The sequence below is a fragment of the Phallusia mammillata genome, chromosome 8 (assembly GCF_965637545.1).
Source record: "Phallusia mammillata chromosome 8, kaPhaMamm4.hap1.1, whole genome shotgun sequence".
In the NCBI taxonomy this organism is placed as follows: Eukaryota; Metazoa; Chordata; class Ascidiacea; order Phlebobranchia; family Ascidiidae; genus Phallusia; species Phallusia mammillata.
In genome coordinates this window covers 3,613,321-3,640,380 of record NC_137259.1, presented here as the reverse complement: position 1 = coordinate 3,640,380, position 27,060 = coordinate 3,613,321, and the positions used below count along the sequence as shown (strand labels likewise).

Here is a 27,060-nt window from a genome sequence, read left to right as displayed (position 1 = left end):
TTTTTGGCCCTCAAAGGTGTTTTAGTTATCGCACGCCAATTTGTCCCAAAGGACAAAATATTTTGCATTTGAATTGAGTAAAAGACCAGTACTTCTAAAATTAAGAATTAGGAGATCTTTATTGTAAAGTTTAAGCATTAGTGTAATAATACACTGCAAATAGTACAGTATTTATTCTGCACTATGAAGCGGTACATTTTCAAGTGCGCCGTGAAATTTTGTTGAGTGGAATTTGTGTGTAGCAATCTATTCATAACAAACCACACTTAAGTTCCAAAAATGATCATTTACTTACTGTGTCTTTAGCCGTTAACACGTGCTGTAAAAAAATGATGCAAACCACTGAATTACATTATTAGTATTAATGGTCAGTTTGTAAAAACGTAAAATAAAAACCTTAAAAATACAGCCCTATATGCCGCTACCACAAATATTGTGTTTATTTACTTGCATATTATATTTTAGCCAGGGTTATTGTTGCTTTGCTAAACTTACCACACTTTGGTCGCACGGATGTGATTGGCATTCGTTTATATCCGTACAAGTTCCGTTCACGAGGCCGTATCCAACAAAACATCTGCATAATTTTACAGAAAAACGTTTACTGGTGTTTGTATTTTAGCACTGGTATGTAAAACAACTGAAAAATAATTTGGCAAGATAGATTGAAAGACCCATTTTCAAATGTTACATGCAAATTTGCTTTCAATAGTCACAAAAAAATCCATGTTGAAATATATTTCCAAACATATCTTGTACTTTTACGTACTTGCAGTGAAAGGATCCGTCTGTATTTACACACTGCTGTTGGCAACCGGCGTTGTCTTTTCCGCACTCGTTGATATCCTGGGAAAAAAAACACAGATGATTATGCTTACAAGCTACTTTAATTAGCCAAGCTTTTACAAGTAATTGGCTGGATTATTCATTGAACATGCTTTATTTTTTTCTAAACTATTGTTGGTCTAAAGCGGGGGTCGGCATACGTTTTAACGCCACGTACTTATTTACCTGTTTCGTTAAAATGGTAAAGAAAATATAACGTCTAATTCAATATGCTTTAGCTGGAACTTCAGGTGTTTAGTTCAAGTAAACAAAATTCTAATTTAATATTCGTTTAACCGGATTATTTATTGGGTGATGCGTTTGAAGAAATCTAGGAACAGTCGTATTTGCGGCTAACCGAATTTATAAAATACAATTCGTGGGCTGTTAATTCATTACAGTTCGTGACGAGAATAAATCTAGACAAAAAAATCCTTATGTCGCCTTTAAGACATGAATAATAATGAACTTGCCTCGCACTGCAGACCATCATGAGATAAGGTGAATCCCCCTACACATGCGCACTCAAAAGATCCTGGAGAATTTTCGCAATCATGATCACAAGGTCCGCGTCCGTTACTCGGTGCACATTCGTCTAAAAAGATGGTTGCTAACTAAACGGGGTTCTGAATCGGCTTATAATGAGTTGTATCAAACAATGTTTTCGTTATTGTGGTTCTTTTTTACTTTTTACTCTTATTTCATGAATCAAAGACCAAATTTAAGCTTGTTTGCCAAAGTATAATAGCACTCGCTGCAACGCTTGTAAATTTATGCTCTTATTTGCGTTTCGAAAATCAAAACAGGTTTAGAAATACTGTTATATTGGCTAAGTTTTGTAAAAAAAAACTTGCAAAATATGAAATAAAAGGCTTTGGCGGGAAACAATCATTAGAGAACTGGCTACACTTATTGAAGGTAAATGAGAGTGTTTTATATCAATACTACATACTTTAGAACACTATACACGGATCTGTTCATAAGCTTATTGAAGAAAATGTCACTTATGATCGCATTTGCCGAAATGTTTAAATAATAAAGCATGTCGCCTTTAACGTATATTAGGGCCTTCCTCATTAAAATGTTTCATAAACAATAAAAGTAAGTCATAGCGATGTTTTGATTTAATCAGCTTATAAATGTTTCCTACATTATTTGGAGAGAAAATATACTTGAATCGTGTCAAACTCAATTGTTCGAGTTGGTAACATACTCAAGTAACAAAATTTAATAGTTTGCTATTCATAACCTTCTTGTTTGGTAAAACACCGGCTACTTCAAAGTTGAAAAATACAACAAAAGTCTTAGAGTGTAATTTAAACTAAGCCACAGCATTTAATTTAAAGTACTCGTAGAAAACTGTGTACAATAACTGGAATACATTTTGTGCAACGTCAACAACTAGACCAGGGGTCGGCAACCTTTTAGGCGCCGCGTGCCAATATACTTGTTATTTCCATGTGTTAATGACCTCGCGTGCCAACGGTTTTCTAAATAATAGTGGTTTGTGCCAGTAGATATCAATAATACAGAGAGAGCAGAGTGTTTTGTTGAATTTTAAGACAATGGCATGGTAATAACTGAAAACAAGCAGTGTAAGAGGTTAAACTGTTACTTCAATATAAACACGCAAATCGGTTGGCGTGCCATGAAAAAAAAACCGTGTGCCAAGGTTGGCACGCGTGCCAGGGGTTGCCGACCCCTGAACTAGACTTACTTATGTCACTGCAATCGTTTGACCCAGGGCTTCTAGGAGCATAGCCAGGCTGACAATCACACATGTAGCTTCCAGGTGTGTTAAAGCAAACCTAAGCAAAACGTGCTAATAACACAATATCTTTAAACATATGAGGTGCTTGCAGGTATTACTTATGAATATTAATATTCTACAACCAAAGAGAATTCTCTACAACCAAAATACTATTATACAGAACGAAGGACCGTTGTAACTATTGTATAAATTTCAAAGTGGTAACCTTTATCCTTATACAACAAAAAATACAAGCAGTAAGCATTATGCTAGAAAAGCATATAAACTCGTTAAACAAGAACTTTTTTGAAACCACACTATACTTCGGGTATATCACGTATTCGGAGATAGCTCCAGTATGAAGTTCGACTGGGTCAATACCTTGTGGTAAAGGCCTTGGTAGGTGTAAACGAGGAGCAAATTATTAACATATTGGACAAGACAAAGAGTCGCATTAAAATGAATTGATCTATTAATCTTCAGCCACTAAACACCATTCCCATCTATAACGCCTCATGTTTACTTGTTACACAATGGCTCCAAACCTTGTATTAAATGTACTAAAGATTTATATTATTAAAAGGGGAACCTGCTGGCAGCCTCCGTTGTTATCCAGACATTCATCGATGTCAGTACAATTGCTTTCTAGGTCGTTGGAAAAGAATCCTTGGCTGCAAACACAAGTGTAGGAACCAACGGTGTCGATGCATTCATGGCAATTCTCTGGGGCCAAACCTGGAAAAATAAACGCTCACAGACACTAACGGTATAAATAATGCATAATGCCCGTATCTTGTCAAGGTTCAACCCAAAAATTGTGCACGAAACTAGATTTATGTGCTCACGTGAACGATTTACACCAGTGGATGTCCTAAATCGGTGTTAGACTTGACATTGAACTTTTAGCTTGGTAAAATCTGTAAAGGTTTAAACTAGAGAAAAAGGGGTTATGTGTCGCACCAGGGTTGTGCAATTTAGTAAGATTAGCTCACGCCCCCTCACCTTTGTATGGCACAAGTCGACTTTACTTCGCTGCAAACCAAGCACGTTTGTAATAAGTTTCACAGTTACTAGTCATTTTTAAGTGATTCTAGTCGCATATAATTAGGCCGCAGAAAAATGGCATCGGACGGATTGAAACAGAAAAATAGAATTGGATTTGCTCGCTAGCATTTAGCCTAAATACTTTAGTATGTCACCCTAATTCAAAATTCAAGCGGCTTCGGGAGCTGAGCACAACCTTTATTCAACTTGCAGGGGCAGATTGCACACCCATTGTTTGTACATTATGCCGTAATGGCCATCACGTCGCTATGTTTTAGTTAACTTGCCCAATGTATTGTATTTTTAGATCATGTGTTTTATTATGCAAAGGAAACCAGCATATGACGTCATTACCCTTCCCATGACGTCATAACATGACAAAAACAACAAAATTTAAGCTTAAGCTTCTATGCAAGAGCAGCAATTAAGGTATTGGATTGGTTAAGTCTGTAGTAAGGACTTATAGTTTGTTTGGGTCAGTGAATTGAATGTTGTACCTCTGTCGCATTCGTCAATGTTTACACATGCTCGGTCTTTGAGTGGATCAACTTCCCATCCTTCATAACACGAGCATTCCCATCCACCTGGGACGTTTCTACAATCCTGGTCGCAGTCATCCAAATGAGAAGGACAATCGTCAACATCTGCAAAGTTCAAAGACATTTTTTAAACAAAATAGGGCGAAAAATATTCCGGCATTATAGCTGGTGGTGTCGGCGTGCCGCTTGTCTGTTAATTGAAATATTTTGGCTGGAATCACATTTTCGGCGACGTTTTGCTTTTGATTTAAAGTATATTTTTTTATTTGAGAGATGTTTAAGGTTCACTTACCTATATCACTGCAATGCTTTGATCCCGGACTGCTAGGAGCATAACCGGTCTGACAATCGCATGTGTAACTTCCAGGTGTGTTGAAGCAAACCTAGGAACAGTTTACATGTGTAATATAACACTATAAACATTTAGGGTACATGTAGGTATTGAAATCAACACATAAAGTATCACAAGTAAAATAATTTCATACATAACAAACTGTTCCCAAACTTCGTAAAAGGACAATTCGGCATAAACTTTTAACTCGTTTGAGGCCAGAATCTTTATTCCATTCAGCAAAAAAATACTAGTAGAGGGCCTTTGTAGTTTGAGGTACGACAAAACGCCTTGTTACGTGGAAACATGGACAAACATATAAATATATTGAACAAGACGTGTAGACTACTAGCCTAAATTAATTAAACTTCTTCAGTTGGCCAAATCCAATTTTTACACATACGAACTGATCAATTGACCTAATTAAACTGCAGTCAGTACACAAAGTTTTATTACACAAAGGCCTATAACGGTTTCTTGTTTACTTATTATGTCTCCATGCTTGTCATATTATTTTGATTTGTGCTTATTTGGGACAAAACCTGCTGGCAGCCTCCGTTGTTATCCACACACTCATCGATGTCAGTGCAGTTGGTTTCTTGGTCGTTGGTAAAGAATCCTTGGTCGCAAACACATCTGAAAGAACCAGTGGTGTCGATGCATTCATGACAATTCTCTGGTGCAAGGCCTGAAGAAAAAATTTCAGCCATTGACACGAAGGTTAACATTATGCTTAATACCTGTGTCTGGTTGGGTAAAATTTGTTAGGTGTGCGAAATTTGGGTGTTGAATAAGCTTATGGACTGGATAAGTCTGTCGTATGGACTATATAGTGTATTTGGGTCAGTGAATTGAACGTTGTACCTCTGTCGCATTCGTCAATGTTTACACATGCTCGGTCTTTGAGTGGGTCAACTTCCCATCCTTCATAACACGAACATTCCCATCCACCTGGGACGTTTCTGCAATCCTGGTCGCAGTCATCCAAATGAGAAGGACATTCATCAACATCTGCAAAGTTCAAAGACATTTTTTAAACATAATAGGGCGAAAAATATTCCGGCATTATAGCTGGTGGTCTCGGCGTGCCGCTTGTCTGTTAACAGAAATATTTTGGAGGATTCACACTTTCTTTTGATTTAAGTTTCGCTTTTAATTTAAAGCTTTTGCTGATTTGAGAGATGTTTTAGGTTCACAGTGAGCTATTTGAAATTTACACGAGTGATTAAAAAACTCTTTTGCCCTACTCTTGGCTATGTTTACAACTTGTGCGCGGCAATGGCGTTTTAAATGTAAACTAACCTAGATTGTACTCGAAACAAGGGGCCACGTTCAAAACACCTTATATTGGAATAATTCCAGTAACCCGCTTCACGTTCGTAATAAAATCATGCTAAAGTCAATACAATTTCCCACCTGTGCATGTGATACCGTCAGGTGATAAAAGATAGCCTGGAGTCGAACAGCTGCAGTTGAAATAACCGGGAGCGTTTATGCAAACTTCGGAGCAAGGAGAGCTCTGACATTCATCAATATCTGTACGTGTAATATGGACCATTTATTAAATATTTAGATGTATCGGGGTCTGAAAACCCAGTCGCCAAATTGGTTAAGTTGATTTGTTTTTCTAGGAAACCATAAAAGTGAACCACCTAAACTTAATTCAATGATCACGCTTTCCATTCTTGCAGTTTCAAACGTTAAGTTAGAAATATAATGAGAAAGCTATGGGCCGAAATATGTTTATTTGTTGTGTAATTTGCTGAAGTTTGAGCTTAATAACATACAGATAAGAAGCACATTTTATCAGAATCATATCTGAAAATCTAATGTTTAATAGAAAAACACTTTATTGCACTCACCCTCACATAAGACCCCATGTTGGTTAAGTTGGTATCCAGGATCACACGAACACACCACAACACCAGGAGAAGCAACGTTACAGTGGTGACTACATCCGCCATTATTCACACTGCAATCCGCTGTTAACAATAACATTATTATAACATTTATTGCTTAGTGGTAATGGAGTATATATACCTAAAAACATTAAGACATCGCAGATCCATCAATATACCGAACTTTTTGCAAAAAAAAAAGATTTTCGAGGAAGGGGGGGGGATGTTTTTTCGGTTTGGGCAAGTTGTTTTTTATGGTAACGGGGCATAATCCCAAAATATTTTTCTGGTTTGAAACGACAGCTGGAATGTTTTCTGCAAGGGGTTACATAAATTTACTAAGTGTTGAACATTTGTTGACTTTGTTCTGTTGGAATTGGTAAGTTGACTGAGTCAATTTAAGAATATAAAAATCAAACTTATCTTACTTGAAACGCGGTAATCAATCAGAAATCCCGATCTGGACACGCCATGATCCGAAATGAAATTTACAACAAGGTTTGTTGAGTTCACCAGTTTTTGGAAGGTGTTTTTTCTTCCACAAAACCGTCCAAGTGAAACATTACTTGGTTTTGAGATGAGTTGAACGTAATCGAAGTTGCATTGATCAGAGAATTCAACTCTAAAAATTCGTGATTCGTATGGTTATTGTAAAACATGTAAAACTTTTATGTTAGTTACTTTTAGGTCTCAAAAACAGAAATTTTAAAGTACTGTTTGTGACTTTTTAAAACCGTAAGGTAATAAGATCTCTACAAATAATATGTGTTGTATTTAAGGCAATCAGTAAACGTTTATAAATACTCATAGAAATGTCAGAACAAGAGCGTACTCAAAGTTTTGAAAGATCAGGATGAGTTGGTCTCCGCTGGGTGGGGCTATAGAGTAAGTACATCGACTGGAATCGGGGTAGTTTGAAGGATAGCCAGGAGACTTGATTTGGTTTCTTTGTTCAGTGTATTCAAAGTTGCAGCCTATAAGTAAAATATAGTTGATCAACTTGAGCTGGTAACGACATCACAGTTTCACAGCAAGTAAATGCATTTAATGCCAAAATATACATCGATTCTAACTGTTTATGTGAAAAAACACCGGCCCAAATGTATGCTGCTTAACTTTCCGACATTTTAAACCTATTTAACTACCGTTTTTATGGAGAAAAGATTTAGCCTCTTTAAACCACTGTATAACTCTTGGTTTTAAACATTCCAATACAAAACCTACTTCCTTATTCGAATAGAAAAACACGGTTGAATATTTTTGGCTCACCTGAAGTAAATGTGAATTTAAAGCCCTCGCCGTGAATAGATGCATCAGCTTGAAATAAAAGAGTTAGGTGTTTTCCGGTACTGGCATAAGATGAAGGTAGTCTCGAACCACAAAGTTTTGCAAGAAGATCAGAATTTGTTGTTGGTCCGTCGTACACAGCTAAGTAATCAAACCTGAAGAAGTTTGACAACAATTATTTCAAGTTGAAAACTGTTTTGGTGTTGGTCTTGAATCTTTTCCAAATACTGTTGTTTTTATTAAATTCAAAACTTTGTAATAAATTTTAAAATACTACTTTAATTGGTACTTGAGTTATTTCAAAATACACAAAACACAAATCTTTGGAACATTGTTTACAAGGATCTGTTCATAAAGAATGGAACAGTCCAAATAGACATAAAAAGCGACATATTTATTATTCAAACGTTACGGCAAATACTCATCATCACAAATCTTTGTTTCGTTTGAAATTACACATTTGAATTAGTCTGTAGCCTATCCTAGTTACCTTTTTAAAGAATATCGTTTTGAAAATATACTCACGCGCAAGAACGATGTTCCTCCATGTGAAAGGACTCAAAAGTTATTGTTATGTGGTTTGATGCGCTTCTGCTGTACAGATAATATGTGCATCGTTTGTTGGCTGGGTACTGGTCAGGATAGTTCGGTGAGGTGATTGAATAATTCTTGCCAGATGTTACTAGAACTCTTTGATCGCAATCTGCCATAATGATAAATGGTAGATCAAGTAATTAGAACCCAGCTTATTTTTGACACCTGTACTGTTTTACTTTACATGGGGATTTCGGTCTTAGTAGCGTTTTTAAATGTTAAATTTTATGACAATGTTGAAAAACGTTAATATGAGCCAATCTAGTTAGAAAATCGAAAATTCGCGCCAAAGTCAATACAACTTCCCACCTGTGCATGAAATACCGTCAGGTGATAAAATATAACCAGGAGTCGAACAGCTGCAGTTGAAATAACCCGGAGCGTTTATGCAAACTTCAGAACAAGGAGAGCTCTGGCATTCATCAATATCTGTACGTGTAATTTCAACCCAATAATAATAAAAATACTAAAATAAGAGCATAAAGTCGTGCTGGATTTGAAGTGTTGAAGATAGCAGGTGCCTCAATAATGAATAATAATTAAGGATAGAATTTGATGAGAAAGTGTTGTATTTTAAAACGCAACGAAAATGTTTATATTTGTCTTTATTCCGTAATAGGGTCGATATTTACCTCAAAATCCTACATATTTCGCACAAAACACACAATCGTAAAACTAAAGTGAATCCCCGCACTACAATCGTTTCATTTTCGCGACAAATGGTTGTACCAAACCAATGGTTACCAAACTGTGAGGCCATGGTACGGTAGCTGGTAATGTAGGCCAGTGCTCTTTAACCGGTGTGCACGGTGCTAGGGTGCACCAAAATATATATGGGGTGCACCAGTCCGAAGGGTTTCATCACAAATTTTTAATGAAAAAATTTGTCTTTCATTAACATTTGTCTTTCAGGATATTAGAAAAAAGATGTAGGTTTTTTTTAAATGTTCATGTCTACCACTTTCAGTGCGGATTAACGTTAATTTACGTCAAAAGTTTTGATCAGTGTGTAAAACTTCGGTACCTCCGCTCGGTTTAATTGACTTGATGATATGCATAATGATTTTTCATGTCGCTTTTTACCTCAGTTTACCTTTTAAGTAAACAGGGTGCATGAGTTTGTCACAACAACTTTAAGGGTTCACCAAACCAAAAAAGGTTGAAGATCACTGATGTAGGCAATATAAGTGGGCGATAGAGCTTTCTGAATATAGTAAAATAAAACGTTTCCCCGCCAAGTTGTAAATATTTGTTGAACCTCTCCACCATTTAATGAGTAACAAACTGATTGGGAATGACCACGGACCAAAAATATTTGGTAACCAAACAAAGCAATTGGCTGTTGTTTATATTTTAGGTGTTTACCTGTACATGTAAAGTTGTCAGCATTAAGAGTAAAACCCGGACGACATTTGCACGAGTAGAAACCGATATTATTTATACATATATGTTCACAATGACTGATGTTGGCGCGGCACTCGTCCACATCTAAAACAATGACAAATTTTTAATCACAATAAACAATTGTAACGTTTTAGTTGAATTGAAACTGATTGTAACTAGTTCTACAACATGAAAAAAAATCTCTTTTGAAGATTCGCAATTGCCTACTGGTCTTATTTGTATTTAACAGAAAGTCTATTAACCAGCGACGTTTGGAAATTTAGTGGTAAAAATCTTTCAACATGAATAAATTCAAAGAAGAGATTTACTGATGATATGACAAAGGTTTTTTTCGAAACGTCTGATTAATAAAATGAATACGTTTTATTCTATTTCGCTGGCAATTTGTTTTCTAGTAAAGATTCAATCAGTTCTCATAATCAAAGGCATTTTTTCGAATTAGGTACTCTTGATGCTAATCTTGTGTGTGGTTGCAAATTCTAAAGATCTTTGTCACATTGACTTTAAGTATCTTGAAAGAAGTGCAGAAAGAATTTGAGTTTACATGGTAACTTGTCAATTTTTTTAACCCACCTGAACAGTTATAACCATCAGCCAAAAGATAATGTCCTTCGTCACAAAAACACTGGAAACTTCCCACCATATTCACACACACATGGTGACAAGGATTTTGACTGCATTCGTTGATATCTGAAACAATACAAAATATTGGCATGTTTTTGTGTGCTTTACACTAATGTGCGATAGAAGTTTTATTTCATTTGATGTTTTGGATATTTTGCAACGGTTGATCATTTTGAAATTTAGCTGATTTCAATTGATTGTTGTTTTCTAAGAGCTGTACGTGAGGCATAGGAAAATCGAATTCTAAACTGGATGACAAAGGGAAAAAATTTCCGACTACCATCTGCCATATTGCGTCGTGTGTGTTAACCATTGCCTCATGTGTGTAGCTAGACACCATATAAACACACAAAACGCCCCCTCTTTGCTAGTGGGTGACATTTATCGCACACACACACAAAACGCCCCCTTGTCAAAGTGTAACGCATCTGTTTGTTAAGGAGGTTTCAAATTAATAAACCAAATTCGCATATTTAAAAATTAATAAATTGACAACACAAATAAAAAACCAATTTCGCATGTTTATTTAAATTTAGCTTTTTTAAACTTTGCCTCATTGAAATATGCACAATAAAGACACACGTGCACAATAAAGATTTTTAATGATTAATTTAAAGTGATTCATTTGTGTTGTAAATTTATTTCTTTTTGACAGGTATATTTATTTAATAATGCAGCAATATCGTGGGTAAACTTAAACAAATACCAGTAAAATGTGCAAAATAAAATCAAAAAGTACTACAATTTGAACCCTTATTGAAACGCATGCCCTGGGAGTCCTTTAGTAAAATTTTCGTATTGTTATTTTGTTGGCAAAGATTGCGCAACAATGTTCCAATTGTACGTGCAACAATAAAACAACTGCAAATGAAAACTCGTGAGGTGCTTTTGTTTTGCCATATAACCCTTTTATCTCCAAATAGAAGTGTTTACATATGGAGCAAATATGTTTTATTAACCATTTGATTAAATATGTTTGCTCTAACTTGAACGGTTTAAATCGGTGGTTCTCAAACTTTTTCATCTTCTTTCAAAACGTTACCTTATTTCGAGGGCTCGCGGTCCTTAGGCCTAAATGTGTATTTCATAAAAACGAAAGTTGATTGCAGGATTTTAGCTAGCAAAATTCCGCATAATAATCATCCAAAGACAGATTTTTTACGATTGTGTGCAAACAATTGTATTTTTGATAGTTGTTATTCAATAAAGGCTATTGTTTAGCATTGGAGACAGTCCATTCTCAATTCTACTTTGATTTAAACCTATTTAGTGGCACAAACTGGCGCCAAATAAGATTATAGAATTACTTCAATCGCTTCGCGGTCCCCCCAAAATTGCCTCACGGACCCCTAAAGGATCGTGGACCCCAGTTTGAGAACAGCTGGTTTAAATAAACTGAATGTGAAAACTTTTAGCTGTGCAATAACAAAATCACTGAGTGGTTACTGCAACGGCAATATGCTCAAAACGTTGTAGGTTTTAATCCCATGTGGGACACGTGTATTGATTTAAGCATAAAACTCAAAGCGTAATGAGGTACCGACTAAAACGCAAACAAAAAGACTGTCAATCAAATCGCTGCATTAATATTAGCGTATCAATATCCAAACATTCAATATCAAATTATTTCATTAAGTACTAACAGTGTCCTGAAAACACAAATCAGAGAACATATCTTGCTCGAAATAATCTTTGTTGTCAATATTTAGGCTTAAACGTTGTATTTTCTATCTTTAGCCTAATTTAAATCCTTAATGTCAAATTGCTGTTAAGTAGTAACAGTATCTAATCAGAAAATATATACTGTTTGAAACAAAAATGTCGAGTGTACGTATTTCGTTTTATTTGACATACCAATGCATTCATTTTCATTGACTTTTGTGTACCCTCTTTCACACTGACAGTCATATGAACCCGGGACATTGTCGCATATTTGTGGACAGCCGTGTTGGTCAGTTGCGCATTCGTCAACGTCCTCGCAAATTGTGACGTTGACTGACCGGAAGCCAGCTGGACAATCGCATACGAAGCTTCCGGGATTATTAGTGCATTCAGAATCCTACACACACAAAACGCGATAGAGAAAATACCTTTTTTAGACAGATAATCAGAGTCTTGATCGTTAATCTATAACTCGGTTTTGTGTTGAAAGTAAGGGACCACGTGTTCTACATGAAGCAAATGTAATATTGTGGAATGTTTATTAAATATTTTCATGTTACTAGTGGTTACGGCAAATATATGGAACAACCCTAAAGATTCGTTTTGAATCCATTGGCGACATCTAAAGTCCAGTTTGTAGCTTATTCAACATTTGTCTTACTTTCAAAATGTAACACTTAAGGGATTAAGCTATCACTGCAAGAAATATGAAAAAAATGTTCATTAAGCAAAACTTAAATAAATTAACTGAAAATTATTAAAAATGCAAAAAAATATCATTGACTTTTTGTGCTTTTAAGCGCGGGCACAATCAAGCTAAACTCTTTAAAAAAATGAGGTAGGCGCAAAGATTGAAGAATGCAGAACGCAGAAGGATAATAATACAAAGGGGAGAAATAAAACATATGAACAAACTTACTACACTAGGGTCACATGGGTAGCTCATACACTCGTCAATATCAGTACAATTTCCATCTACAGTCTTGTAACCAACAAAGCACCTAAAATAAGTAACAGTTTGGTCATTGTAAGCGTGCTTGCGTATGTTTTGTTTTCTTCTTTGTTTATCGTGCACTGAAGTAAGCGCATTCAGTGTTATTTGCCTTGATGAAGGCGACCTGAATAGTACGTCGAAACGTCGGAATAAAAATACAATTGCCAGAAGTGCTCTATAAACTTGATCATGTTCACTGGATTGCAGCAATGTCGCTAAAGTTTCTTGCTTAAAAATACATGTGACCAACATGGGATTTAAACCCACAACCTTGCGAGCAAAGATGCGTTAACCACTCGATTATTTTGACTGCCATAGTGTGACAAAAAGCAAAGTTAAATTCGTAGCTGCTGACTAAGTAACACACTATAAAAAATCTTACTGGCAGTGAAAAGTGCCGGGGACATTGTTACACTGTTGCTGACATCCTCCATTATCAGTAGCACATTCGTCAATGTCCTAAAAAAAACGAGTTTGTGGTTATAGGTTGGTAATCAACAATACAATGTGGGTGATTCTAACGAAAACTGTGCTCTGAAATTTAAGTTTGTTTTATATGTGTAAGACATGTTAAAGTTATTATTATACGTTGTCATAAGCTAAAGTAAATTTTTGTTTAAGCTCAGTGAAACTGATTTATTTTATCTCAAAAATATCACAAACCCTTGCAACCGCAAATTTTAACCTGTAGATGTTTGCAAAAGCATGCCATGAAATTCAGGTTTATTTTGTTTTTAAGACTAACGTCCATATGGGTGGTTAATATACGTTGTCCTAAGTTACAGTAATTTTTAAGCTCAGTGAGACTGATTTATTTAACCCTAAAAACTGCCCAATCTTAAAACAAATTATGTAAATGTTATTGTGTTTTTTTTGTTTGTTTTTTTGAAATGATACAATGAAGAAATAAGCAAAAACTTTTGGGGTGTTTTACCTGACAACTTATTCCACTTTCCAACAACTTATAACCTCCAACGCACGCGCATTCGAACCCCCCTGGATGATTTATGCAATAATGATCGCAAGGTCCACGGCCGTTGTTTGGAATACATTCGTCTGTCACCAAAAAATATTAAATTCCGTAGAAAGCTTGATAACAGAAATACAATTCTCATAACACCACCTAACCATTTTTTTTGCAAGTCTAAATATGGCAAAGGCAAACTTTTTTTGAAAAAAAAGTATTTATTTCATTAACTTTTGGAAGTATTATCACAGACAACTGAGCGATGTAACAAAAAAAAAAAACATCGCATGACTGCACAATGCTGAAAAACAAATACAAGCTCATACTACTCAACTTCTATTAAACTACCTATACACGCAGGTTCGTAGGTTTGAAAATTGAAAAGAATCAAACATTTTTTTGTTAAGTTTATCAAAGGTAAATAGAATTGCACTAACTAATGTCCCGACATTCTGAAGACCCGTTGCTTGGTGGTTCGTATCCAACTTGACACGAACAAGTAAAGTAACCTGGACTATTGATGCAAACCTAAAAGCAACAAACGCTCACTTGAATATTTGTATCCAAAGTAAGCCAAAGCAAATTTTGTTAGCTTTATTTTCGCATACCTCCTTTGTTTATTTATTACTCCCTTTTTTGAAAATACTTTTTCCTGCTTTTGACAATAGACAATTTTAAGTTTTCCTACTACCTACTATTGTTTATTCGTAAATGTTTGTTGAACTGCAAATGTTTTTCTCGAAATAAACCATTTTAGTGATTGTATTTACTATAGACCAGAAAACATTTTAACAAACCAGGCCCCGAGGCAATTTTAAAACCCTTTTTTTAACTTGACTAAACTCTTCATGTAAAATCATTTGAAGATGATTTCTAATATGCTATTTCAACTTATTTTTTATGTTGAGCCCTTGCGGTGCGTAAAGAAACGTAAAACACATTTCGAAAGACAAAACTTATAAATAAAACTGAAATGGAAACAAAAAACACACAAACCTTTTGACAACCTCCGTTATCGTCGCCATCACATTCGTCAATATCAACACATGCCGTATTATCATCGTTTAAGTTGTAGCCTTTTTCACAAATACACACATAAGTTCCAATGTGGTTGATACATTGTGCGCATGTGGAGGGGGCTATACCTGCAGAAAAGCAACTAACATACATTATATTACCCTCGTCATAAAGTATCTAGAGGTATTCAGGCTTATATACTGCTTATTTTTAAATGTATGAAAGAGGATTTTGGATGGCTTTGCCGTATTACCTCGTTTATCAGCCGACCTTGATTGTAAGCCGCACAAACCGTAGTGAAAAAAACACTTAAAAAAAGTAAAAACGAAATGCGATTTTTTAAACGTACTCACAACGGTTTACACTCTTTACGACCAGTTCGACCTGTAGAACAGTTTTTAGTTCCAAGAAATATTTTAGGTAGATTTAGTACATGTTCCTTTCAAACGTGTTATAGCAACAGCAAAATGAAATTACAAATTTTGCTTCAGGTATTCGATAGATTGTAAACGTAATGCGTGTCGTCACTACAAGATCTAATAAATTTGCTTTTATGCAACATTGTTTCGTAATTAACTCTGATAAAAGCAAAAATGCAGGTTGGGCGTTTTCCTCTCAAAGGGATTTCACATAACCAACACTTAAGTGCTAGAAGCCTTTTGTATCAAGACACTTTATTAACAATAAATTCCTAAATGCATTTGTATTGTATCAATAACATATCTCACAAAGTAGCTGCAGCGCGTTTAACCATTATCCATAAATTGTTACCTCCATTGCTTTGCGCACAGTGTTGCGCTGCATGCTATTCCCGGCTTGGTGATTGTTTAAGTGCAATTGTGTCGCTATGTTTGCAAGTGAAATTAACCTATGTTTCTCCCTCATACTAAAGTTTACCGTTACTACATTCGTCAATATCTTCACAGTATGTATTGTTGTTAGGAATCGGCTGAAATCCATCGAAACATTCACAACCCCAACCTCCTTCGTGGTTCAAACACCGATGTTCACACATACGACCGTGTTCTGCACACTCGTCAACATCTGCGAATGTGTTGTATTGAGTTTCGAAAATATCAACATACATTTATTCATTGTAAGGTTGTATGGGCTACAGTTTGCACAAAACGGGCTTAATTCGGACCTGACATTATACTCAGCTACATGTATGATACATCGCTCAGTTTTAGGCCTAAATCCGGCGTTGTTTTAAAAAACGATCAGATCAGTTAAAACAGGAACATCAGATGTGTTTTACGGAATTAATAAGGCTTTCCAAGAATTTACTGGGTTTACAATATGGCAAGAAAAAGGCAAGGCTAGAAAAACGAACCCACGACACGAGTTTATCTGTTCCCGGTGTTTAGGTTGCGATAAAATTCTAAGCCACTGAATTAAGCGAACAAGTTTTAGCGTACAGATGCTGTTCCAAATAATGGGCAGTGACAGTGATGGGATTAACATTTTTTGTCAGTCGGTTCTATCACAAAAGTCATATTTTTCAGTCGGTTCCGTTAAAAAAAGTCCATTGACATTGACCAGTAATGCTATCCGGTTCGCTGATTTCATAAAACTTCGTGAGGCGGTTCTATAGAACCGGTACGAACCGGCTGAATCCCACCACTGGGCAGTGACAATTTATATCAATAGTAAAAAGCGTTGATTTCATTTGCAAGAACCACGTCGACTTTAGGTTTCATTACCTTATGTAAACCTTGCTGAGTGGTTGACTGGAAAATGTTTTCAATAAGTAAGGTAATATTAATGCCAATGTCAGGTGGTTGGGCCCTGACTTTCTCACTGTTTAGTCTGACATTCCTGCTTTAAAGCATGCTCAAAGTGTAGTCTCACAAAAATTGTACTCAATTAACTTGTTTTGTGACACGAAATGCTGACCGGGGTGACTAACATTTGCACCTTTTCTTTATACTTGTAGTAGGTACATTTTCTCTGTATGGCATTTAGCAAATGATTTTGTAACTCCTTAAAACATTTTAGATAACTGCACGGTTTGAAGCGCTTTTGTGGTATGATGTGATCCCTGTTTTTTGTTACATATAAAAAATGCATGAATATTTAAAATATAAGTTAACTTACCACGACAGGTACGTCCATTAGGACTTAGCTCATATCCTTTATTGCACAGACAATAGTAAGATCCACCTTGGTTGACGCAGATCTGCTCGCAGTGATGTCGATATTTTGTAATGGTTGTATTACATTCGTCAATATCTAAAAAACGTTTGAGGCTATTACAACTAGATTGAACTAGCTAAGCCAAGTCTGCACTATGCTTGATGACGTCATGAGTGACATGACAATCAACTGTTCTAACAATGCTTGTGTGCAGTGCCCGATTAACCATTAGGCAAAGTAGACACGTGCCTACGGCCATTAAAAAATCCAGGCTACTTCAAAATCTGTAAAAATTTAGTTATGTTTTTAAAATAATTACTTTGTGAACTAATAGGTATTTACTATAATAGGTTTTTACAGATGAATTAAACGTTGCAAAAATCGTTAAAAAATACGAATTGAAACATGTTGCCACCTTTTTGATGTTTTTAAAAATTTGCATTTTTGTTGATTTACGCATCGAAACAAACGTGGCGTTGTTACTTTGAATCAATCTAAACATTGATGATTTTGTTAGCTGGGTATGACTTAGAGCAGGGGCGAGCAACATACGGCCCGCAGACAGTTTCAGGTCTTATATGATGATGTGGCCCGCGGTCACAGTCTGCCGCAATCCCCCACAACTTGCTTACTGCGTCAAATTATAGTTATAAATGCATTTTATTTATTTTTTTAGTGACGCTCCCCAAAAACAAAAAACTTTCCCGTCGTTGTTGCCATTGTACCATACGTCCATTGTTACGACATAACTGCCAACCATGTATGGCCTGCTTTCACGGTTTCCTTTGTTTCCACACGTGTAGTCTAGTTAGTGTTTCAGCAGTATCTAAGTCTGTGGTGTATGCTGTGGTGAATAATTTTATGTTATATCAGTCTAATTTTTTAGTTGGCAACACTGATTTTCGGGCCACTTAAAAAATGTGCCTACAGGCCAGCAGACCCTTAATCCGGCACTGCTTGTGTGTGCTGCACGAGGTTTTTGAGCAGGCTGGCCTTTTGGAAGAAGGCTAAAACTGTTAAGGTGTGATTTTAAGATCTCTCTATCCTATCCTTGATAACGTTTGGGATGATTTGTTTGTTTTGTCTTTGCACGTGGGCCAAGGTAAGATATATGTTGTTGTTTTCAGTAAACATAAATATACGATTAATTTAAATGTTGAGACATTGACTTGAAAATAAATAGCCGACTGACAAAGAAAACGAATGGCATTGAACTGTTATATGGTTCGTGGTAATTTAATTCTAAAAAGTTTGTACATAATTATTTCTTGTTGTTTAATGACGACTATAACAGCCCAAATATACGTAAAAAGCACCATGCTTGTTATTCAAACTTAATTCTTATTAAGAATATCAGTTTGGGCACTCTTGTTTTTCTGCAAATTTAACATTTCATGAGCTTACCGGAGCAGTTGTGTGCATCTGATGAAAGAATATAACCTGCATTGCATGCACAGTGGTACTGCGTATGACCGAACGACTGGCAAATGTGTTCGCATCTGTGTTGTCGATTTTACAGGTCATGTCTTAAATCAGGGGTGTCCAACCCGTGGCCCGCAGGAAGGTTCCGAGTGGACCGCGTGTTATTTTTTGAAATTACTCATGTTGGCAACTTAATCGCCTGCGTAATTTAAGGTGAATGTTTTTTTCGAAGAATTGGCATTTATTGTTTGCTTTATTTCTTGGTAGTTACTTTTATTGCGTCACAATGTGAATTGTTACGCATCACAATTTCTACATTGTTACGTCACAATCTGACTCGTACTTCAAGAGTCAGTCAGTAATGTTTCTTGGTTCATTGTGATACATCTGGTTTCAGAGACTCGCGCAAAACGCATTTAGCAGTAAAACATCTTCCGAAATCTGCAGTGATATAGATTATGCCATGTCCAACAGGAAACAGAAAGCAAGTAACGCTTACAGAACTTTCCAAGAAAGGATGACATGTGACTTTAAATCCCCTGTAAGATCAGTAATTTCTTACAGCCAGATGAAAAAATCGCTTCGCATTGCTCCATCGTCCATCTCACCGAATATTGCCAAACATGTTAGTGATAAACGGTCCCAAACTTCGCATTAAAATGTCGACGTGTGGGAAAAACTTTGTTGACTTAACTGTATCTTGGCATGTAGATTGTTATTATAACCACAAACGAGGATAATACACATTTCTAAGATTAAAATTTCAAACGTACATGTATTCATTGTATTGGTGCAAGGTTGTATGGGCTACAGTTTGCACAAAACGGGCTTAATTCGGACCTGACATTATACTCAGCTATATGTATGATACATCGCTCAGTTTTAGGCCTAAATCCGGCGTTGTGTTAAAAAACGATCAGATCAGTTAAAACAGGAACATCAGATGTGTTTTACGGAATTAATAAGGCTTTCCAAGAATTTACTGGGTTTACAATATGGCAAGAAAAAGGCAAGGCTAGAAAAACGAACCCACGACACGAGTTTATCTGTTCCCGGTGTTTAGGTTGCGATAAAATTCTAAGCCACTGAATTAAGCGAACAAGTTTTAGCGTACAGATGCTGTTCCAAATAATGGGCAGTGACAAGGATGGGATTCACATTTTTTGTCAGTCGGTTCTATCACAAAAGTCATATTTTTCAGTCGGTTCCGTTAAAAAAAGTCCATTGACATTGACCAGTAATGCTATCCGGTTCGCTGATTTCATAAAATTTCGTGAGGCGGTTCTATAGAACCGGTACGAACCGGCTGAATCCCACCACTGGGCAGTGACAATTTATATCAATAGTAAAAAGCGTTGATTTCATTTGCAAGAACCACGTCGACTTTAGGTTTCATTACCTTATGTAAACCTTGCTGAGTGGTTGACTGGAAATGTTTTCAATAAGTAAGGTAATATTAATGCCAATGTCAGGTGGTTGGGCCCTGACTTTCTCACTGTTTAGTCTGACATTCCTGCTTTAAAGCATGCTCAAAGTGTAGTCTCACAAAAATTGTACTCAATTAACTTGTTTTGTGACACGAAATGCTGACCGGGGTGACTAACATTTGCACCTTTTCTTTATACTTGTAGTAGGTACATTTTCTCTGTATGGCATTTAGCAAATGATTTTGTAACTCCTTAAAACATTTTAGATAACTGCACGGTTTGAAGCGCTTTTGTGGTATGATGTGATCCCTGTTTTTTGTTACATATAAAAAATGCATGAATATTTAAAATATAAGTTAACTTACCACGACAGGTACGTCCATTAGGACTTAGCTCATATCCTTTATTGCACAGACAATAGTAAGATCCACCTTGGTTGACGCAGATCTGCTCGCAGTGATGTCGATATTTTGTAATGGTTGTATTACATTCGTCAATATCTAAAAAACGTTTGAGGCTATTACAACTAGATTGAACTAGCTAAGCCAAGTCTGCACTATGCTTGATGACGTCATGAGTGACATGACAATCAACTATTCTAACAATGCTTGTGTGCAGTGCCGGATTAACCATTAGGCAAAGTAGACACGTGCCTACAGGCCATTAAAAAATCCAGGCTACTTCAAAATCTGTAAAAATTTAGTTATGTTTTTAAAATAATTACTTTGTGAACTAATAGGTATTTACTATAATAGGTTTTTACAGATGAATTAAACGTTGCAAAAATCGTTAAAAAATACGAATTGAAACATGTTGCCACCTTTTTGATGTTTTTAAAAATTTGCATTTTTGTTGATTTACGCATCGAAACAAACGTGGCGTTGTTACTTTGAATCAATCTAAACATTGATGATTTTGTTAGCTGGGTATGACTTAGAGCAGGGGCGAGCAACATACGGCCCGCAGACAGTTTCAGGTCTTATATGATGATGTGGCCCGCGGTCACAGTCTGCCGCAATCCCCCACAACTTGCTTACTGCGTCAAATTATAGAAGAAAACGAATGGCATTGAACTGTTATATGGTTCGTGGTAATTTAATTCTAAAAAATTTGTACATAATTATTTCTTGTTGTTTAATGACGACTATAACAGCCCCAATATACGTAAAAAGCACCATGCTTGTTATTCAAACTTAATTCTTATTAAGAATATCAGTTTGGGCACTCTTGTTTTTCGGCAAATTTAACATTTCATGAGCTTACCGGAGCAGTTGTGTGCATCTGATGAAAGAATATAACCTGCATTGCATGCACAGTGGTACTGCGTATGACCGAACGACTGGCAAATGTGTTCGCATCTGTGTTGTCGATTTTACAGGTCATGTCTTAAATCAGGGGTGTCCAACCCGTGGCCCGCAGGAAGGTTCCGAGTGGACCGCGTGTTATTTTTTGAAATTACTCATGTTGGCAACTTAATCGCCTGCGTAATTTAAGGTGAATGTTTTTTTCGAAGAATTGGCATTTATTGTTTGCTTTATTTCTTGGTAGTTACTTTTATTGCGTCACAATGTGAATTGTTACGCATCACAATTTCTACATTGTTACGTCACAATCTGACTCGTACTTCAAGAGTCAGTCAGTAATGTTTCTTGGTTCATTGTGATACATCTGGTTTCAGAGACTCGCGCAAAACGCATTTAGCAGTAAAACATCTTCCGAAATCTGCAGTGATATAGATTATGCCATGCCCAACAGGAAACAGAAAGCAAGTAACGCTTACAGAACTTTCCAAGAAAGGATGACATGTGACTTTAAATCCCCTGTAAGATCAGTAATTTCTTACAGCCAGATGGAAAAATCGCTTCACATTGCTCCATCGTCCATCTCACCGAATATTGCCAAACATGTTAGTGATAAACGGTCCCAAACTTCGCATTAAAATGTCGACGTGTGGGAAAAACTTTGTTGACTTAACTGTATCTTGGCATGTAAGAACGAGGATAATACACATTTCTAAGATTAAAATTTCAAACGTACATGTATTCATTGTATTGGTGCAAGGTTGTATGGGCTACAGTTTGCACAAAACGGGCTTAATTCGGACCTGACATTATACTCAGCTATATGTATGATACATCGCTCAGTTTTAGGCCTAAATCCGGCGTTGTGTTAAAAAACGATCAGATCAGTTAAAACAGGAACATCAGATGTGTTTTACGGAATTAATAAGGCTTTCCAAGAATTTACTGGGTTTACAATATAGCAAGAAAAAGGCAAGGCTAGAAAAACGAACCCACGACACGAGTTTATCTGTTCCCGGTGTTTAGGTTGCGATAAAATTCTAAGCCACTGAATTAAGCGAACAAGTTTTAGCGTACAGATGCTGTTCCAAATAATGGGCAGTGACAAGGATGGGATTCACATTTTTTGTCAGTCGGTTCTATCACAAAAGTCATATTTTTCAGTCGGTTCCGTTAAAAAAAAGTCCATTGACATTGACCAGTAATGCTATCCGGTTCGCTGATTTCATAAAATTTCGTGAGGCGGTTCTATAGAACCGGTACGAACCGGCTGAATCCCACCACTGGGCAGTGACAATTTATATCAATAGTAAAAAGCGTTGATTTCATTTGCAAGAACCACGTCGACTTTAGGTTTCATTACCTTATGTAAACCTTGCTGAGTGGTTGACTGGAAATGTTTTCAATAAGTAAGGTAATATTAATGCCAATGTCAGGTGGTTGGGCCCTGACTTTCTCACTGTTTAGTCTGACATTCCTGCTTTAAAGCATGCTCAAAGTGTAGTCTCACAAAAATTGTACTCAATTAACTTGTTTTGTGACACGAAATGCTGACCGGGGTGACTAACATTTGCACCTTTTCTTTATACTTGTAGTAGGTACATTTTCTCTGTATGGCATTTAGCAAATGATTTTGTAACTCCTTAAAACATTTTAGATAACTGCACGGTTTGAAGCGCTTTTGTGGTATGATGTGATCCCTGTTTTTTGTTACATATAAAAAATGCATGAATATTTAAAATATAAGTTAACTTACCACGACAGGTACGTCCATTAGGACTTAGCTCATATCCTTTATTGCACAGACAATAGTAAGATCCACCTTGGTTGACGCAGATCTGCTCGCAGTGATGTCGATATTTTGTAATGGTTGTTTTACATTCGTCAATATCTAAAAAACGTTTGAGGCTATTACAACTAGATTGAACTAGCTAAGCCAAGTCTGCACTATGCTTGATGACGTCATGAGTGACATGACAATCAACTGTTCTAACAATGCTTGTGTGCAGTGCCGGATTAACCATTAGGCAAAGTAGACACGTGCCTACAGGCCATTAAAAAATCCAGGCTACTTCAAAATCTGTAAAAATTTAGTCATGTTTTTAAAATAATTACTTTGTGAACTAATAGGTATTTACTATAATAGGTTTTTACAGATGAATTAAACGTTGCAAAAATCGTTAAAAAATACGAATTGAAACATGTTGCCACCTTTTTGATGTTTTTAAAAATTTGCATTTTTGTTGATTTACGCATCGAAACAAACGTGGCGTTGTTACTTTGAATCAATCTAAACATTGATGATTTTGTTAGCAGGGTATGACTTAGAGCAGGGGCGAGCAACATACGGCCCGCAGACAGTTTCAGGTCTTATATGATGATGTGGCCCGCGGTCACAGTCTGCCGCAATCCCCCACAACTTGCTTACTGCGTCAAATTATAGTTATAAATGCATTTTATTTATTTTTTTAGTGACGCTCCCCAAAAACAAAAAACTTTCCCGTCGTTGTTGCCATTGTACCATACGTCCATTGTTACGACATAACTGCCAACCATGTATGGCCTGCTTTCACGGTTTCCTTTGTTTCCACACGTGTAGTCTAGTTAGTGTTTCAGCAGTATCTAAGTCTGTGGTGTATGCTGTGGTGAATAATTTTATGTTATATCAGTCTAATTTTTTAGTTGGCAACACTGATTTTCGGGCCACTTAAAAAATGTGCCTACAGGCCAGCAGACCCTTAATCCGGCACTGCTTGTGTGTGCTGCACGAGGTTTTTGAGCAGGCTGGCCTTTTGGAAGAAGGCTAAAACTGTTAAGGTGTGATTTTAAGATCTCTCTATCCTATCCTTGATAACGTTTGGGATGATTTGTTTGTTTTGTCTTTGCACGTGGGCCAAGGTAAGTTATATGTTGTTGTTTTCAGTAAACATAAATATACGATTAATTTAAATGTTGAGACATTGACTTGAAAATAAATAGCCGACTGACAAAGAAAACGAATGGCATTGAACTGTTATATGGTTCGTGGTAATTTAATTCTAAAAAGTTTGTACATAATTATTTCTTGTTGTTTAATGACGACTATAACAGCCCAAATATACGTAAAAAGCACCATGCTTGTTATTCAAACTTAATTCTTATTAAGAATATCAGTTTGGGCACTCTTGTTTTTCTGCAAATTTAACATTTCATGAGCTTACCGGAGCAGTTGTGTGCATCTGATGAAAGAATATAACCTGCATTGCATGCACAGTGGTACTGCGTATGACCGAACGACTGGCAAATGTGTTCGCATCTGTGTTGTCGATTTTACAGGTCATGTCTTAAATCAGGGGTGTCCAACCCGTGGCCCGCAGGAAGGTTCCGAGTGGACCGCGTGTTATTTTTTGAAATTACTCATGTTGGCAACTTAATCGCCTGCGTAATTTAAGGTGAATGTTTTTTTCGAAGAATTGGCATTTATTGTTTGCTTTATTTCTTGGTAGTTACTTTTATTGCGTCACAATGTGAATTGTTACGCATCACAATTTCTACATTGTTACGTCACAATCTGACTCGTACTTCAAGAGTCAGTCAGTAATGTTTCTTGGTTCATTGTGATACATCTGGTTTCAGAGACTCGCGCAAAACGCATTTAGCAGTAAAACATCTTCCGAAATCTGCAGTGATATAGATTATGCCATGCCCAACAGGAAACAGAAAGCAAGTAACGCTTACAGAACTTTCCAAGAAAGGATGACATGTGACTTTAAATCCCCTGTAAGATCAGTAATTTCTTACAGCCAGATGGAAAAATCGCTTCGCATTGCTCCATCGTCCATCTCACCGAATATTGCCAAACATGTTAGTGATAAACGGTCCCAAACTTCGCATTAAAATGTCGACGTGTGGGAAAAACTTTGTTGACTTAACTGTGTCTTGGCATGTAGATTGTTATTATAACCATAAACGAGGACAATACACATTTCTAAGATTAAAATTTCAAACATACATGTATTCATTGTATTGGTGCAAGGTTGTATGGGCTACAGTTTGCACAAAACGGGCTTAATTCGGACCTGACATTATACTCAGCTATATGTATGATACATCGCTCAGTTTTAGGCCTAAATCCGGCGTTGTGTTAAAAAACGATCAGATCAGTTAAAACAGGCATATCAGATGTGTTTTACGGAATTAATAAGGCTTTCCAAGAATTTACTGGGTTTACAATATGGCAAGAAAAAGGCAAGCAACCTGCCTAATAACCTTGGAAAAAATGGCGCAAAAGGCAATACAATTTCCCACCTGTGCATGAAATACCGTCAGGTGATAAAAGATAACCTGGAGTCGAACAGCTGCAGTTGAAATAACCCGGAGCGTTTGTGCAAACTTCGGAGCAAGGAGAGTACTGGCATTCATCAATATCTGTAATGTAATTTCAACCCAATAATAAATAAGTTGAGGTGTTAAAATTAAGTCACCACGTAAGTTAAGTTTGGTTTGTTTCTGCAGCAAATGGTGTAGGTTATTTTTATTGCAACCAGCAGATTGCTGACAGGTTTACTCGTTGATTTAAAACAGAAATCCTTGTAGTTTTATTTTATTTACCATAGAAAGAAAATCAGAAAGCTTTAATCCGATACATGCCCATTTGTTGTGTATTTTGCTAAGTTTTGAGCTTAATAACGTAAATACCAAACTGCATTCTTCTCAGAATTGGATTGGAAAAGCAGTTGTTTGTAGTGACGAAAACACTTTATTGCACTCACCCTCACATAAGACCCCATGTTGGTTAAGTTGGTATCCAGGATCACACGAACACACCACAACACCAGGAGAAGCAACGTTGCAGTGGTGACTACATCCGCCATTATTCACACTGCAATCAGCTGTTAACGATAACATTATTATAACATTTATTGCTTAGTGGTTATGGAGTAGATTTTGTTATTTTGATTTGTTGGCTTAGTGCAGTGGTTCCCAACCAGGGCCCATAACGAGCTGTGTTTCGGGGGGTCACTACAATAGTACAATAACCATTACATGACTTACTGCTTGTGCGGAACTGTATGTGAAAACCGGATCTGGACACTGAGCCATCCGTAACAAACTTTAAACTAAGTTTTGATGAGTTAATGAGCTTCTTGAAAGGTTGCAGGTCACCGCAATATTTAGCAATAGGCGCTGCGTCTTCTTGGACGGAGAGTTCCAAACGGTCAAATGTGCAATTGGTCGCGCTTTCCAAGCTATAAGGATTTTTTTCACCTTTTAGATTGGTTAGTCTTTTGGAGTGCGATTTTGGATTTGGTTTACCAACTAAGATAGATTTTAACTAGTGATGCACCAAAGTTTTGTAATGTTTCGGTTTTGACCCGAAATTTTAAGGCCAAAAATGATTGTGGTAATGCAAAATTTAAGTCCTGTAGTTTCATAAACTTCCAAAATGGGCAATAAGATAACTAAATATTGTCCCTACAAGCGACAAGTCAAGCTGACGTCTTTCAAATGTGTGTTTTTGCAGCTTATGTGAACATTATATATAATGCTATGGGGTTTAATTAACTGCTTTTTGCCGTAACAATACACGAGTGAACAGTAATTTACACAAACTTTGAAAGTAATAGTTACAGAAACGAACGTGGAAGCAGCTTAATTTAGAGCAGTAAGCGTTCAAATTCTAGTCAAGAATATGAAAGGAAAAGCTCGCATATACTATATATATTACACGCACTATTTTAATGATAATGTATTAGCTATTTTTGTTTTGTACTAAAATTAATTATTATGTGTCAAATAAAAAACACATGTACATACGAAAAGTCCAGGAATGAAAGTAGTAGTTGGGTTCCACTTCTT

General features: G+C 36.4%; 1 protein-coding gene across 1 annotated transcript; it reads right to left on the bottom strand.

Moving 5' to 3' along the window:
• Positions 1-171: 171 nt before the first annotated feature.
• LOC145204632 (uncharacterized) lies at positions 172-26,109 on the bottom strand. Its single transcript, XM_080077222.1, has 29 exons — positions 25,974-26,109; positions 25,510-25,629; positions 17,034-17,168; positions 15,834-15,980; positions 14,916-15,064; positions 14,357-14,447; positions 13,887-14,008; positions 13,335-13,411; positions 12,878-12,959; positions 12,151-12,355; positions 10,246-10,362; positions 9,634-9,756; positions 8,578-8,697; positions 8,200-8,377; positions 7,657-7,829; positions 7,220-7,361; positions 6,816-7,009; positions 6,352-6,471; positions 5,906-6,025; positions 5,354-5,500; positions 5,032-5,177; positions 4,451-4,541; positions 4,117-4,263; positions 3,165-3,310; positions 2,543-2,633; positions 1,299-1,420; positions 770-846; positions 496-577; positions 172-246 (listed from the first exon to the last, which is right to left on the bottom strand). The coding sequence occupies exons 1-29, from the start codon at positions 26,107-26,109 to the stop codon at positions 172-174; spliced, it is 3,675 nt and encodes a 1,224-aa protein (XP_079933348.1).
• Positions 26,110-27,060: the final 951 nt, after the last annotated feature.

Bases quoted from the DNA above. Each gene is read 5' to 3' on its own strand.
- LOC145204632 (XM_080077222.1), bottom strand. From the start codon at position 26,109: ATGTTATCGTTAACAGCTGATTGCAGTGTGAATAATGGCGGATGTAGT. The intron at 12,356-12,877 runs GTAAGTTTGTTC...TTGTGTGTGTAG, and splicing joins ACCCATGTGACCCTAGTGTA to GATTCTGAATGCACTAATAA. The intron at 6,472-6,815 runs GTAAGATAAGTT...TATTGTTAACAG, and splicing joins GATTGATTACCGCGTTTCAA to CGGATTGCAGTGTGAATAAT.